Below are 16,133 nucleotides of genomic sequence, written 5' to 3' on the forward strand. Positions count from 1 at the left end.
CTCACTTTTGTGAGATACTGTATATGGTAGGTTGTTTTTTTTTTTTACATAAAGGTACTTAGCATATTATATTACCAACAGAAGATATATAGTGTTGGAGCCTGTGTGTGTCATACCCGCGCACAAAATAACTTTGTTTAATGTTTTGCTCATCTGTAAGTATCACATAATATGGACAGGGATAGAGATGTATACAGGCTGAAAACAAGGCAGTTTGTAGTTTTATGTATATACTGCATATATCATTTAATTAATTCAAAATATATGCAACAAGTAAATTCAAGTTTATTTTTTTTCTCTTCATTTGGGTAATTTGTCATTTTTGTACATTTCCCTCAGCACAACTTAATAAAATGTGAAAATTAATAAAAGTATCCTAAAAAAGATATGCTTATGTTATCTGTTAGAGCCAATCAGATTTTTCTCCAATAGAACAGGAGAGAAAAGGAAAGGGAATATCTCATTGGTTAACACAAGCAATACAGACAGTTCTTTTTATGGACTTTCACATGAAGCCAGAAGTCATTATATATAGACTATATTAACTCAGACATACATTGTAGTGCATGTGTAATTCTTATGAAACAAAGCGGATGGAATACTGTGTATGTAATCCTTGTATTATACATGCTAGCCAAATTGAGCATTAGTGGGATTCCTGATATTGGATGTGATATTAAATATCAGTATGGGGTGTCGTGTTCCATATGCAGTATGGCGCTCAGGCCTGATTTCCCTGGATAAATCCTATTGCTGTCAGTCAGGGTTAAGCTTCAAAAACAGCCAGTCCTGCTGTGTACAATAGGGACACATCAGTACGGGCTGCCCAGACTTCACAATTATCATTCACACGCTGAAATAGGAGTGGAAACATTCTTGTTATCATTAAGATTCTTTTCCTGTCATTTGATTCATTGCCTTTCCTGTGTCACATGAACTGCCGTCTACTAATGAAAAAATTGCTTCAGTAAGTACAGATTCCACCTGCCCAGTGCACACCAATCCCCTCTTCTAATTACGGCCTGCGTTTGGGCATGTTGCTTTCATTTTGGGATTTGCAATTGGAGCTTTCTCAATTAGCTAAGCACAAGTGAGGTTATGGCTGCTTGTCTACAGCAAAGAAAAAATGGCACCACAGAACAGCAATGCATATATGTTACTGAAATGTAATTGTTCTGTTATGTCTTAAGTCACAGGTTGGATTAGCCCAAACTGTACCAAGAGAAATAGGAAGGGTGCCATTACCAACCTCCCTTTGGTACAGCCTTCTGGCCAGTTTGGGGCCTTCCTTTTCCCCGCCAGCAGTTATAGTGGGCGGACCGTCCTCCTATTGCGTGGGCGGACGGTCCGCCCACGCTTGCGTGCCACTCGTTTGACATGTGAGCACCATGCTGTTCCAGAGTCCTGTGATCCCATGTATGTTGACCCCCCCACCCCCCCCCCCCCGGGCTCACCGGAAGTCGGTTGGGTGACAAAGTCATGCTGGATCAGGGAGACTTGTGTATTCAAGGGACAGCACTGGAATTAGGTTGAGTGGTGTAGCCAAGAGCTTTTTATTTTTTAACATGCTATGCCTCTGAATTGTATTTATTTATTTTTATAAACCTGGTGTTGCACTTTAATATTTAGTACCAAATCTGATAACGAGTCTTATATTGTGACATATTTAGCATACAGTATTAATTATGAAAAAGTGTTATTTACTCTGGTGTGCAACCGTTCTATTCAATATTTATTTTGGAAGTGGATACCAATAAAAGGACAGCGCACAGTAATCTATAGCATCTCAATTATTGACTGGTAAACTTAACATGATTTCCCAGTAATAACTCTGGATTTATTTTTTTATTCTTGCAGTGCCCATCTACGTGCCATTTCTAATTGTCGGATCCGTCTTTGTTGCCTTCATCATACTGGGGTCTCTAGTAGCCGTGTGTTGTTGCCGCTGTCTGCGGCCGAAGCAGGAGCCCCAGCAAAGCCGAGCGCCAGGTGGGAATCGGCTCATGGAGACAATCCCGATGATTTCCAGTGCCAGCACTTCACGTGGCTCTTCCTCCCGCCAGTCCAGTACAGCCACCAGTTCTAGCTCCAGTGCCAACTCTGGTGCCAGGGCACCTCCCACTAGATCACAAACCAACTGCTGCTTGCCAGAAGGAGCCATGAATAACGTCTATGTAAATATGCCCACCAACTACTCAGTGTTGAACTGTCAACAAGCCACACAGCTTGTTCCTCACCAAGGCCAATATCTTCACCCCCAGTTTGTTGGCTACGCTGTACCTCATGACTCTGTCCCCATGACTCCTGTTCCACCTTTTATGGATGGACTCCAAGGTGGCTACAGACCAATGCAGTCACCATACCCTCCTCACACCAATCCAGAACAGATGATGTACCCAGCAGTGACTGTTTAAGCTGAGTCTTATTTAATGGACTAAAAATGAGGACTTTATCAGGGTCTCTGCTTGGAGGCTAAATGAGAACTACAGGAATCGGTGCATTTTACAGGAACACAAAGACTGTTGGAATGAAAAGAGACTTCAAATAGCTTTATTGTAAAATGCATGGTGAAACAAAAAGCGACAAAAGTTTTTACGAATGTTCATAGACCTTTTTTTTTCCAGGTTGAAGTGGGAATATATTTTTAATTAACATGCCTGAGCCATTAAAGGGAATCTGTCACAAATGAGGATACCTGTGTGGAAAGCCCCTGATGAAAGCATTCTCACATACACTAACTCCAATGGAATTAATCTGGACCTATTCAATGCGAGTGAAGATATAGTTCTGAAAATAATGTAGAATACAGCAGTTTAAAAAAAAAAAAAAAGTAGCTTTCATCTCAGGCTTCCCACATAAGTGCTGTTTTTTTGTAAAAGACGCCCTTTAATCCACGTCTTGCTGGACTTGGAAATCCAGGTTCAACAAAAACCTGGTTAAGGATGTGATTTACCAAAGAAGTAATTTTTGGTCTGGTTCAGTGAAAGCCTATCGGTAGTTTGATGAGCCACAGAAAAACATATTTTGGGGTGGGTGGGGACAGAAGCACTAGCAGAAATCCATGCAAACATTGGAAGAAAATATACACCCCATGCAGACAGGATTGTGGTTTTCAAACCCCAGTCCAATAAATCAAGACAATAGTACTTCCCAAAAGGTTTCCTCCAAAACTAACTGGAAGCGATGGGCCAGTGTAAAAATTACTCCTTTATTGAGCACACCCTTAGTATTTTCTGCTATAGCAGGTTGTATTTTTTAATGTGTATTAATTATGGTGCAAACAATGTATATTTATCATAGACAATCATGCAGACAATCAGATGTAAACAAAGTGCAATCACACAAGCTTTAGAATTAAAGCTTTATGTAGGCCTAATTAACAATCTGATGTTAGTACAGCGATCTCCCCTGTTGCTGTGCTATTGTGTTCTGACAGGGGGACAGCCCTGCCAGAACACTCTGATCAGCGCTGTTAGCCATTGGCTGGGAGCGCTGATCAGGAGCCGGTCAGCTGCTGGTTTTCCAGCATGCTCATCCGACAGAAGCCAGCTGAATGTCTGACTTCTGTCGGACCAGCTGCCATGCACATAGAGTGAATGGCGACCGATTATTAATGATTGAACTAGCCGATGTTGCCCGACATTTAGCCCATGTGTACAAGGCTTTTACCTGTAATAAGTATGCAGATCAGGAGTTTTAACTTCAGTCTGACTTTCCTAATCTGTATGTGCCTTCCAGTCGGTGACTAAGAGTAACTGGATCCAGGAGGTCACCATAACAGCCAGGCAACTAGTTTTTTTTTAAAAAGGAGGTCAGCTGTAGCGGTAGTATTTTTTTTCACAACAGGTTTTCTTTAAAAGAGGTTATCAAACTAGAGGATGCTCGCAGACTCTGTAATTCACACAGTTCACTAAAGCTGACCATACATGGCACTAGTTTCAGTTTCATGAGCTATGGGTGGCCCCGTTGGCTTGGCAAATTTTGAAAGAGAAGTCACTGTTCAGGTGTTCAAGCTGCTGTGGGTTTCGTGGCTGCTTGGATACAATAGCCAGCAGCAGCCACAATTCATCCAACCACATGGATGGAAGAATTTATTAAATTTCTTTTGGTAAGTCTATGGGCAGAACGAGAAAAAAATCTATGTGTACATAGTCAGCATTAGTGTCAGTTAAAAGTTTTTTCAATTGATGCCATAAAGTGTCATTCAGTTGCAGCTGAAACCCCCCATTTAGTCTGTTGGATGGGTATGCCATCAAGGTAGTGTGATGCCTTCACTGGGTGTTGTGTTTGGGCTGAAGCAATTAAACAGAAGTGAGAATTCTGGTGGATTTGTCATTATCATGCATTTTTTAGGGCTCTGAAGTTCTCCTTTTAAAGTTCATGGTTATTAATGCACAATGGAGACATTAATTTTATGGGTTAAACTAATAATTCACGGTATAAACTGTTTGTGTTCCATTGGAACAAGTGCCCATATTGACCAACAGCCAAGGAAACCCAATGATAACCTTATGTTCCTAGGACCAAGGGTGAGGCTTTGCCTTAAACTGGGGAATAATGGTACAGCGGCGTGTGTTTTGTGTGAAGGAGGGTGGAGGTTGATCTGTTGGGTTTTAAATTAGGTATGCAGACAAGGATAAAACCAGTGAATATAAAAATCCAAAAACTGGTAACCAGCCACGTAACTGAGGTGCTCTGTTAGTTAAACACATGTTCGTTCTTCAGAGGTGTCACTGGCTCCATGTATTGTTATGCTGTTTATTCATGAGCATTGGTTTAGCACAAAAAAATGGTTGCCGCTACTATGTGTAAGTGACACATGCTCTTGAAAGCCTCAGGATTTCTAAAGAAGATGAATGTAGCTGATGGATTTAGTGAAAATATGTGCATTGTAATATTATTGTTTTATAGTTAAATGGTGCAGAAAGCAGCCACATTGTCACCACTATGTAAAATATATATTTTTTATTACTACAGTTTTTTTTTTTTTTTAAGTTGTTGTGGGGCTGTGTGCATAGCATAGCAGCCAAATTTCTACGACAAAGTTTGTAACTAATTAAAGCTCTCAGTTGTAAAACCAACACATATAACAAAAAAGTAAAATGCTAATTTGTTTACAAAATTAGTAAAAAGTTTAAAATACATAGGCAAAAATGTAAACAGGTTTACTGAAAATGTAATGTGCAAGTGCAGCACACTAGCCTCCATCATTTCTGATACCTTACTGAATAAACCTAATAAAATGAAAAAAAGGTTTATTTCATAACATAGTAAGATTGTAAATACAGTTGGAAAAAAAAAGTAATTAAAAGAGGACATATATGACCAAAGTACAGGCATACCCCACTTTTAAGTACACATTTACTAAAGCTGGAAAGTGCAAAATCAGGCTCACTTCTGCATAGAAACCAATGAGCTTCCAGGTTTTATTACCAAAGCTTAATTGAACAAGCTGGGGTTAGGATCTCATTGGTTTCTTTGCAGAAGTAAGCCTGATTTTGCAGCTTTAGTAAATAAACCCCACTGTGTACTTAAAAGTGGGATATACCTGTAAATAACAACATATTTTCACTGTCAGGTCAATAAGGATGTGGAGCGCTCTTACAAAATTGGTGGTGGCAGTGGGGAGTATGGTTGTTTTTAAAAGACTCTTGGATGTGCACCTTAAAGCAGAGTTCCACCCATTTAATAGTCAGCAGCTTCAAAAAGTGTAGCTGCTGACTTCTATTAATTAGACACTCACCTGTCTCACGGTCCAGCGATGCGGGTGCACAAAGCCTCGCTCCTCTCCTCCTCTTCTCCGAGGCGCCGGCATTCTAACTGTGGGCGCCCGGCTATGGCTTCACAGCTGGGCGCATGCACTGCGCTCTGTGAATGGTCGGGCAATCTTCTGGGACCTGTTACATTTCCCAGAAGATTGCAGGGAGGGAGGGAGAAGAGATGATCATCCTTCCGGCGTTGCTGCGCCAGGGGAGGAAGTTGGTGCTGGGTGCCTGTAAAAACAGGGTACCCGATCCTCCCCCAAAAAAATTACAAGCCGAATGTGGCACTTAAAGCGGAAGTTCAATTTTTGGGTGGAACTCCGCTTTAAAGAGCACAACGTACAGGGATATGGAAAATAATTATAGACACTGACACACGTATACCTACACCGGTTGAACTGGATGGACCATTGTCTTTATTCAACCTTATCTACTATGTAATTATATATTGCCTCTGGTCTGAAATAAGCCTTTAGTAAATACTCACCATCTTCTTGACATAAAAGTTAATAGACATAGCTTTGCCCCTTTAAGATACAAATCCAAAAACACTATATTAATTTTGAAAAATGTTGCTCATGCAATGGGGAAATTCTCATTGATTCCTCTGCTGAGTTGATACGGTAAAGTATAGACATATTATGCACCGTGTGGTACATTTGACATCAATCTTGATGCCTCCTGGCACGTTTGGTTATTTTTAAAAACAGATTGGGTCTTCAACTTGATGTATTTCTCCCCTGCCCTTAGCAGCCCAACATTAACCCCTTGTTGATGACTACCTCCTTTCCATGCAGCTTGTCTCTTTAGCATTTGCATTTAGCATGTTATATTACCCATGCAGTGACAGTCGTAGTAAACTGCTTGTTGGCTCACATATACAGGAATCATATTTTTTTTTTTTTTTCTTCTCCTGTTTGATATTTTTTGTTCCCTCATTCAGCAGTTCATGACAAGTTACACATCTGAATTACTAGACTTGATATACTATAGCAGTGATGGCGAACCTTGGCACCCCAGATGTTTTGGAACTACATTTCCCATGATGCTCATGCACTCTGCAGGGTAGATGAGCATCATGGGAAATGTAGTTCCAAAACATCTTGGGTGCCAAGGTTCTCCATCACTGTACTATAGGCACACTCACACCTGTGCAGCAACTCACTATATACACGTTAGTTTATTGTGGTGCCATTTATTTTCAATGGTACCTAAATGCACCTCAAAAGCTCTTTATAACACCTTATAATGCACTGATGCACTTGAAAAAAATAGCATTTGTCTGGTTTTGGGCAGTGTGGTGCATTGGCTGCCCATTCATTTGTGCTTCCTCAACATATTGTACATTTACAAGCAACATAATGCAGGTACGTTAACGTCTTGGATACAAGGACATTTGTTATCTGAAAGCTCCCAAGTTTAAGATCCTCAGGGCTTTCCCCCACCTGGGCAGCTACTGGTGCCATTGGAAAAATACACTGTACATGCATGCAGAAGCAAAGTTTCCAAAAGCATTGTCCCTCACTTGTACTGACCGCTGTACACAGTCATGTGTAATTTAAAAAAAAAAAGATTTTTTTCTTACACACATGTTAATTAAAAAAGTCAGCACAGCTTAACCTTATTCACTAAACTAAGTTATCTAAGTGAACAGCCTACATTGTAGAAAATAAACCCCAAAGTATTGCAACCAAAGCAGCTGCCAAGAAGAGGCTTATCCGATAGAAGTATTTAAAAACATCTTGTCCGACTGTGTTGAACGAAAAAAAAAAACTGTCAGCTCTGGTCAGAGTCGCTGTACTAACTATCCAAAGTTAGTACAGCGACCCCCCCCCCCTCTGAGCTATTGTGTTCTGACAGGGGGATGCCCCCCCCCCCCTCCACCAGAACACTCTGCTCAGTGTTCTCCGCCATTGGCTAAGAGTGCTGATTGGGGAGTCGTTTGGCTGCTGGTTTTCCCAGCAAGCTTGTCCGACAGAAGCCAGCAAAACGAACAGGGTGTCATACACATGGGCCGAATGTCAGCCATTTTTTTTTAAACTGGCCAATGTCTCCCGACACAGGGCTTTAGGCTTCATTTACACGGTCATAAAAAAAAACATATACAGGTGCATTTTGATTACGGATCTGAATGTAGCCCTATTCACACAGGTGTGTAAACATGAGCTGCTTTCACATCCATAACAAAGAATACAAGAATAGAACATGTGGTTTATAAGCTTACATGTCTGAACTCACATATACATGAATTTAGTACATGAAATAAGTCTGAATTAAGTCTGAATTAAGTCTGAATTAAGTCTAAACCACCATACACACTATCAGATTTTCTGCTGATTTTTGTCTTCAGATTTACCAAAACCATGTAGTGCAAGGGCCTGCCTGATTGCATACCAATTGAAACTCCTAAGGTTTGACCTCATATTACATGATTTTGGTAAATCAGAAGGAAACAAACCAGCAGAAAATCTGATGGCGTGTATGGGGCTTGAGCAACGGGGAAATAATATATCATAAAAGCTAATTATGTAACCATACGTGTCTTTACGCATCTATGCACAAGTGTTTTACTGATCATTACGCAGGAACTTTTCTGCTAGAAAACACATGTGTAATAACATAATATCAGTAACATTTTTACAACCGTGTGAATGTATGAGACATGGACAAAATTATTCACAAAAAAATTAAAATAAATAAATCATGCAATCTGCAAATCATGATTCCCTGAATTCTGTGCAGATGAGGCCATTCTTCAAGCAAATGTTCTGTCGCTTCCTACAACCAGCCAGGTCCCCTTGTCCAGTGTCTGCTTAACACAGGGACAGCTGAATTTTTAGTATCTACTTTTCATTTACTCAGTTTTTATAGAACACCCCAGTTTATTCTGTTCATAGAATTTGAACAGAGTTTGGATGTCTATTAATGCCACTATTGTATCTCTCCTCTGCTTATTAAGTGACACATAGATGCACACAGACATCCAATGAGAATGTATGCCTATGTGGACCGCAGAAGCCATCTAAGCAGGGGCGGACTGACAACTCATGGGGCCCCCGGGCAATAGGAGATTATGGGGCCCCCAGGCAATCAGACATTATGGGGCCACACAGTATACACAAAAACACACACACAGTATACAATCACACAGCATACACAGACATGTTTCTATTGGTTGAGAAGGTACTGGAGAGGTGGTGTAGCTATAATCTCGGGATTTTTAGACCAAAAGGATGTGGGTAAGGGACATTTCAGAGACAGATGTAAAAAAAAACACAGATTTTTACATCCTGTCCCTGGTTTTACTGAGGCTGGCAACCCTGATGGGGCACCCTAGTGGCACTGGGCCCTTGGGTAGTGCCCGAGTGGCCCAATGGTCAGTCCGCCCCTGCATCTAAGGTGGGCAATGAGACAAAAAAGCAGCTCCAAAGTTTTTAACAATAAAGTATTGCAGTGACCTGTAATATCTCATAACTGGCCCAGATTCATCGCACTGCAACATTATTTAATGCACCTTAAAATGTCCTTAAGGCATGCTAAAGTGGCCAATTCATGCAGTATTATTGAATGACATTTTAGCATGCCTCTAGCACTATTTAGCACTCCTTATGTGATATTGCAGAAAGATGAATCCAGGCCCTTTGTGATCATTACTGGTCATGTTAATGTTTGTGCAGCCATGGAACATTTACAATGGGTAACATGGATTGTCTAGTGTGTGATTTCACCCAGCAGACCCCTATATCCGACCCACTTTGTGAAGCTGACCTAAGGAAGCGCGTACATTCTGTATTGATCTGAACTAGAGAGAAACAAATCATCATCGGCGGTGTTAACGCTCACCTAGGTAACACAGATGTTTAGCAGCTCTTCAACTATTATTTTTCATCCTTAGTATGTGTTTTCTGTGCTGAGCATTTTAATAACTAAAGGTGCAGTTTAAATACAGAATAAAGTGTAATATATCATTTTATCTACATGCCTCTTTAACGGTATGACATGTGGATTTCATTGTCCTTTCATAGTTCCAGGTTTTATAGCCCATGTTTTCAGCTTTATTTATTAGGATAGCACACAGGCCAATGATGATGTGTAAGAATTACAGCAGTCAAGTCACCTTTGCCTCTCGCAGGCAAAATAATAAAAAAAATACTTGTTGATCGCTTTGCTTTGGGTTACAGTGTTGAACCCATTGCTTTTTCGCATACAAGAGTTCAATGTTACAACTTTGACATCAAAAACTATAACTTTAGACTTGTGTATTCCTGCCTATTTTTCTTAACCACGATACATTTTAAAACACCCATTTTTCCATTTATTGTCACACAACGCACCCACTGCATATACCTGCTATAGATCGGCTCTGACAAGGCAAATTCAGAGAGCAATCATTTGTATATTGTATACTGTAAAAAATGAACATAAATTAAATTTGTAAAAGTTATTTTCCATGTTTTGGGTGAAAATAAGTTTTAAAAACAATTCAATTTGAGATGTGGTGTTTTGCACAATTTCTGTGTGTATTGTATAATAATGTAAAAGAAAAAAAAGACATGTTTTGCCATAATTCTTCTGAAAAGGGCACTTAGAAAGTGTTTCTTTTTTTAATAAATGTTATATGGTGTGATTTATGTACTTTGAGTTCTGATTATTTTAAATATATATATATATATTTTTTACTGTAAATATATTACATTTTTCTTAACCAGTGACTGAGAGAAGAATCTAATATTATTACATGTTTATTATGTTTTATATTATATTAGAATATAGATATATATATATATATATATATATATATAATACATGTATATATATGAGTTTTTACTTTACAGTGTAAAAAAATAATACCAGAGTACGCAGTACATAAGCACTGTGTACTGTGTTACCTAGTGTTAGAATAGTGAGGTTTGATGAATCCCAAACTTTGTGGAGGGAGTGGGAAGTCCTACTAAACACAAGTCACCCTCATATTCCCAAAAGTTAGTAAAAAAATGGTCAGATTTAAATTCTCATATCCGTGCTAGGCATTATTGGAAGGTGACCCATTTGAAAAAAAAAAGGGCTACAACTAACAATTATTTTCATAATCGATTAGTTGGCCGATTATTGTTTTGAATAATTGGATAATAACCTTAACAAAAGTGTTGTGTATAATTTAGTAAATATGTAAACTTTAAAATAAAAGGCAATTTATTCTTAAATATCTATATGCAGTGGTAAATATAAATAATCAACTATATGGTTAGGGAGCAAAATCTCTAATCCACTCTCAGAATAACAGACAGAAGAGATATGCTGTATATATATTAGAGGTTGAATTTGGTAAATATCATCAGACTCAGAGATCAAATTTTTTATTTAAAGGAAAAAAAAAATTAAAGACTATTTTGCAGATTTTCAGACAGAAATGTAATATATTATGTATGACAGACTCCCTTGTCATAGGCAGGTGGCTTGATAAAAGCTCCCTGCAGCCGCTGTCACTTATGCTGGCCATACAAAAATCATGTCTTCCTTCAAAAAAAAAATTCTCTGAGCTCTGAAGAAGAGGGGACACCCCTCGAAACACGTCAGCTTTCTTTGGACTCAACATCCCACAACTGTTACTGAACAGCTGATCTTGCTGGATGGAACAAATGGTAAATTTATACAATTTGCTTGATTTTATCACTCATTTGTGAGTATGTTTTTAACTACTTGCAATATTAAAGTGTCTCAAAGGTAATGTGCTAAGCTGGTGCACCCTCTGTTCTTTTTTGTTTTAGAGTTTCTTTTTGAGTTCCCCCTGACCTGTGGAGAACACAACTGATGTGGCGGCCTGACTAGAGAAGACTCACGATTTTAACCAGCTGCACAGTTATTTCTTAAGCGCAGGAGCATTCGTTAGTATACTTCGAATAGTATAGAGTTGCCCTATAGCAAATAAAAAAAAAACTTCTGCCTTTAGAGCCACACACTTCCTGCCCAGGACTACATGTCCCATGAGGCATTGCTCCTCACACATTCACAAGTTCTGAGGCATTTACTGATAAATATGCACAGTGTACTGAGCTGTATGTGTGCTGCACTGTATTTCCTGGTATGCAAATAAATAATGCATTCTGCATGCAGGCCAACTATGTTTTTCATAATTGATTATTTTTTGATTAATCAATTAGTTTCTGCCCTAGATAAAACACAGCTCATCTTAAGACACATTTGACAAAAACTTCTAATGAGGTCCATTTGTAAATGGCCCTGCAGTAAGCAGTCTAGTGAGTAATACACTTCTGTCAGTCAGGTTTTTGACCAAAAACTGAAAATTCATACATTTCAAATCCTCATGTATTATTTTTATTCCATATCTGCTATTACAGTGGCGTTACCTTCATAAAAAAGTGGATACATTAAAGGGCAAGAAGATACCAAATAGACACCAATCACACCTACTGTAATTTACAAGGCTCAGAAGGCTGTTAGGACACATTAGACCCCCTAAGAGAAATATGCATAGGATTTACTGTATATCATATTTGGTGTCTAAAAAATCATAGTTTCATTCTGGTGAATAATATATTGGTCCTTCTATTGTAAAAAACCTTGTCATGAAATATAATTGTGTCCAGAATAGTTGCCAGTAAGGGTTTGTCCCCTATAACATTATAAATTACTATTTAACACCTATAGCCCACCTCTCAGAACCTTAGACACCCTCTCAGGGGGTAAGACAAAAAGGCTGTATTTGGCAACTGGAATTCTCATTTGACATTCCAACTACTAAAGAAACTGAAAGTTACTGAAGACCAGCGACTCTTGCAAACAGTAAAGGCTAACTCCACTTTCATGTTGAGAAAATATAGCAAATAAAGAAAAAATAATATAGCGTATATAATTGCGACACAAATCATATTTTGATTGAATGTTATTAAAAAATTACCTTTCGTTTTCAATATGCAGGTGCTGTAATTTTTTGAAAATGCAATGCAATATCGCTACCTGGAGGTGTTCTGTACACTAAATGAAACAACATTTTCTGCTTGTGTGATTGGCTCACTGATTTTCCCAGAAGTCTGCACTAAGATTCTAAGGCCCCTTTCACACTGGGGCGGTTTTCAGGCGCTACAGCGCTAAAAATAGCGCCTGTGTAGCGCCTGAAAAAACTGGCCCCTTTCACTCCAGTGTGAAAGCCCGAGGGGCTTTCACACTGGAGCGGAGCGCTAGCAGGACGGTGAAAAAAGTCCTGCTAGCCGCATCTTGGAGCGGTGAAAGGAGCGGTATATTCACCACTCCTAAACACCTCCTACCCATTGAAATCAATGGGACAGCACGGCTATACCGCTGGCAAAGTGCCGCTTTGGGTGGTTTTAACCCTTTTTCGTCCGTTAGCGGGGGTTAAAACCACCCTGCTAGCAGCCGCAGGCCGGCACTAAAATGACGGTAAAGCGCCGCTAAAAATAGCATCGCTTTACCGCCGACGGTGTGAAAGGGGCCTAAGTCAGAATGGTGAGATACTCCCATTAGGAACATGTCTAAAGGGATGCAGGCCCAGCAGCTTTTCTCATTAGAGCTGACAGGTGCACAGCTGATTGATAAGTATGAAACCACTCCCATTAGACTCACTCTCCTAAATGGGCACAGAGAAACAAACAGGGATTTCTTCAAAATAACAAAAGGTAGGAATTAAATTTACTTTGCAATTGATCTGAACTATGCACCAAACCAAAGACCTAACAAACTCCCCATATTTTTTCAGTTTTTTTATTTTCCATTCACACCATTTGTGTTATGTAATCCGAATGAAAAGACAAGGAAACATACCTTGTTTCTTATGGTGTCCATTTAAACCACTGAGTTCTGGTGGTGTTTCTTACCTGGGCAATAGATTTTTTTACAGTAAAAAAATGAATGGAAACAGGCTTCAAGTATTAAGGTAAATGAGGTAACTGGCTTACATTTGAGGTGCCACTAAAGCTGCTTCAAGTTTATTTTCTTCCTAGTAGGGATGAGCTTGGGTTTGGTCTAAACCCAAGTGAAACTGATTCCAGAAGGCATCTGTGAGAGCCAGGTCAGGGACCTGGGGGTGGGGGATTCCATGCCATGCAATTTCATATACACAAAGATGCAGGAATGTGTAAAATGGACCCTCGCGCCACTATGTGCTAGACGTGAAATGGATCTACGTGCATCAAAATAAAATATATAACAAAGTATAATGTAAAAATCTGTGGAATAACAAAAGTGCAAGTGCTGCTAAATAAAACAAAAAATGCAGCGGGACAAAATAGTAAACACAAACTATCACTTGAATAAAATAAAAAAGAGTCCTGCGCAAATAATACCACAAAAAATGAATAATGTATAAAAATGTGAAAAAAACAAGAGTCAATGAAAATATTTCAAAATAAACACACCAATAGTGTAAGTGTGTAGTGTAGTCTAAACCCAAGTGAAACTGAATCCAGAAGGCATCTGTGAGAGCCAGGTCAGGGACCTGGGGGTGCGGGATTCCATGCCATGCAATTTCATATACACAAAGATGCAGGAATGCTTATGACATAATTGGGCAACCTGGACAATTATGCACACCTTCACAGTGTCACAATGTTAGACATTTGTCTAATTGAGGACACTTCTATACTTTTGTGTAAAGCTATCTCTCCTAAAATTCAGCGCACATATTTTAGTACTCATGAAGCCTGTAAAGACCATTTTATTTCCAGAAACTGTAGGTCAATATCAGCTGTAAATAATATTAAAGTATTTACCAAAACCTTCACCAAATGTCATTGCCACCCAATACTAAGGAGGATCTTATCTTGAGGGGCCCTTGCCAGAAAGCCTTACATGACCACTCTCAAAATCCTTTCATATTGATGCAAGTCCTCAGATTCTCTCCATCACATTACCTCTTCTAATGCAATTTTTCCTCTTTGGGCAATTATTCTACATCACTGGTGGTCAACATAGGCTTGCTCGTTTACTGGAATGTGCCAATGAACTAGATCAAATTACACACACAAAGGCACTTTTAGCCCAGAAAGCAGATACCCAAGAAAGTACACACATACATGGGTGTCTTGGAAGGTGTTTAGAGAATATAATGAAGTCAAGGACCTCATTCAAGACTAATATGATCCCAATGGATCCATCCTGTCCAGCTATTCTCTACGGAATTCTCCATTTATCTTTCTACCATCCCCCCCCCCCCCTTTCCTTTTTCCTGAATTGTCCTTTCCTATTTTCCCCCTACCCTGCCTTTGAATTGAGTCAATGCCCATTTTCATTATATTCTCTTTTTATGGCAGGAATCAGTTATTTTGAACCCTCCAGCCAGACATACCTGTACGTAATCAACCAATATAATCTCCATAAACACCTCCTGGCCCTTAGTCTTTTAAAAGCTATGGTCACTTTAAAAAAAAAAAGCAAGTTTTTTGAATTTTTTTGCAGTCTGTAATGCATTGCAGGTCTCCTGCAGATCTTTCTGTGTATTTGTATGCCTGTACATCCTGTATGGGCAAGCAGATACACTGACAGGAAGTAACAATGAAAGTGGTAGTTCATTGAGAACGGCAAGCCGATAACCGGATGTCGGGGTTTGTAGTTCATTCACACACAGAGCTGAATAAAGGTGTGAATGAATGAGGTGGCTGTGTTGGTAGAGCCAATGGCCACGCTGATTTCAAAAAGTGACAGCTAGTGGGGAACTTCTCCCTGTACTGCTGTTATAAGGGGGGTGGGGGACAGGCAGAGACTGCAGCATTGGGAACATGCTCCCTAAAGAGACGCGGAACATGCAACATGTTCCCAAAGGTGAACTTGTTTAAAGAGGTTGTAAACCTTCCTTATTTAAAAAAAAGTTAATAAAAAACATGTTATACTTACCCACTCTATGCAGTGGTTTTGCACAGAGCTGCCCTGATCCTCCTCTTCGGGGTCCCCTGTCCTGCAGCACAGAAGGTTTTTCACCTTAAAGGATAAGTTCACCTATGTAAAAAAATAAAAATAAATGCACATCTTTTTGCAGGTAAAAAATGTAAATGTATTATTTTTTGTATTACTAGCCTGTAAAGCATTGCACCAACGATCAGCAGATCGCTGATGCTATGCAGGTCTCCTGTACTCTGTCAGTGTACCCGTACGGGTAAACTTTTACTTCCTGACAGGAAGATTCAATGGTTCCGCGCCCCAAGCCAGGAGGGCCATGGGGCTGGTCAGGAGGACCAGAACCAAACAGACAGAAAATATTCTCTGGAACAGAACACTGAAGCACGTGATGTCAGTACCTTAAATACCATCTCCCAGAATGCACAGCAGGAGAACACTCCCACTGGGCTGGTTCCCGAAAGAACAGTGGCATTCAATACACCCAGCTAGACTGCGTTCTTA

General features: G+C 39.6%; 1 protein-coding gene across 1 annotated transcript in view; it reads left to right on the forward strand.

Annotated features, from left to right (window-relative positions):
• SHISA2 (shisa family member 2) overlaps positions 1-10,397 on the forward strand; it is a 58,814-nt gene extending 48,417 nt beyond the window's left edge. The window contains exon 2 of the mRNA XM_077484048.1: positions 1,858-10,397. Coding sequence (XP_077340174.1) covers positions 1,858-2,414 — 557 coding nt within the window. The 3' untranslated portion in view covers positions 2,415-10,397. The remainder of the gene's footprint in view (positions 1-1,857) is intronic.
• Positions 10,398-16,133: the final 5,736 nt, after the last annotated feature.

The sequence above is a fragment of the Lithobates pipiens genome, unplaced genomic scaffold (genome assembly GCF_037356315.1).
Source record: "Lithobates pipiens isolate NorthernLeopardFrog02 unplaced genomic scaffold, aLitPip1_a1.2 Scaffold_16, whole genome shotgun sequence".
In the NCBI taxonomy this organism is placed as follows: domain Eukaryota; kingdom Metazoa; phylum Chordata; class Amphibia; order Anura; family Ranidae; genus Lithobates; species Lithobates pipiens.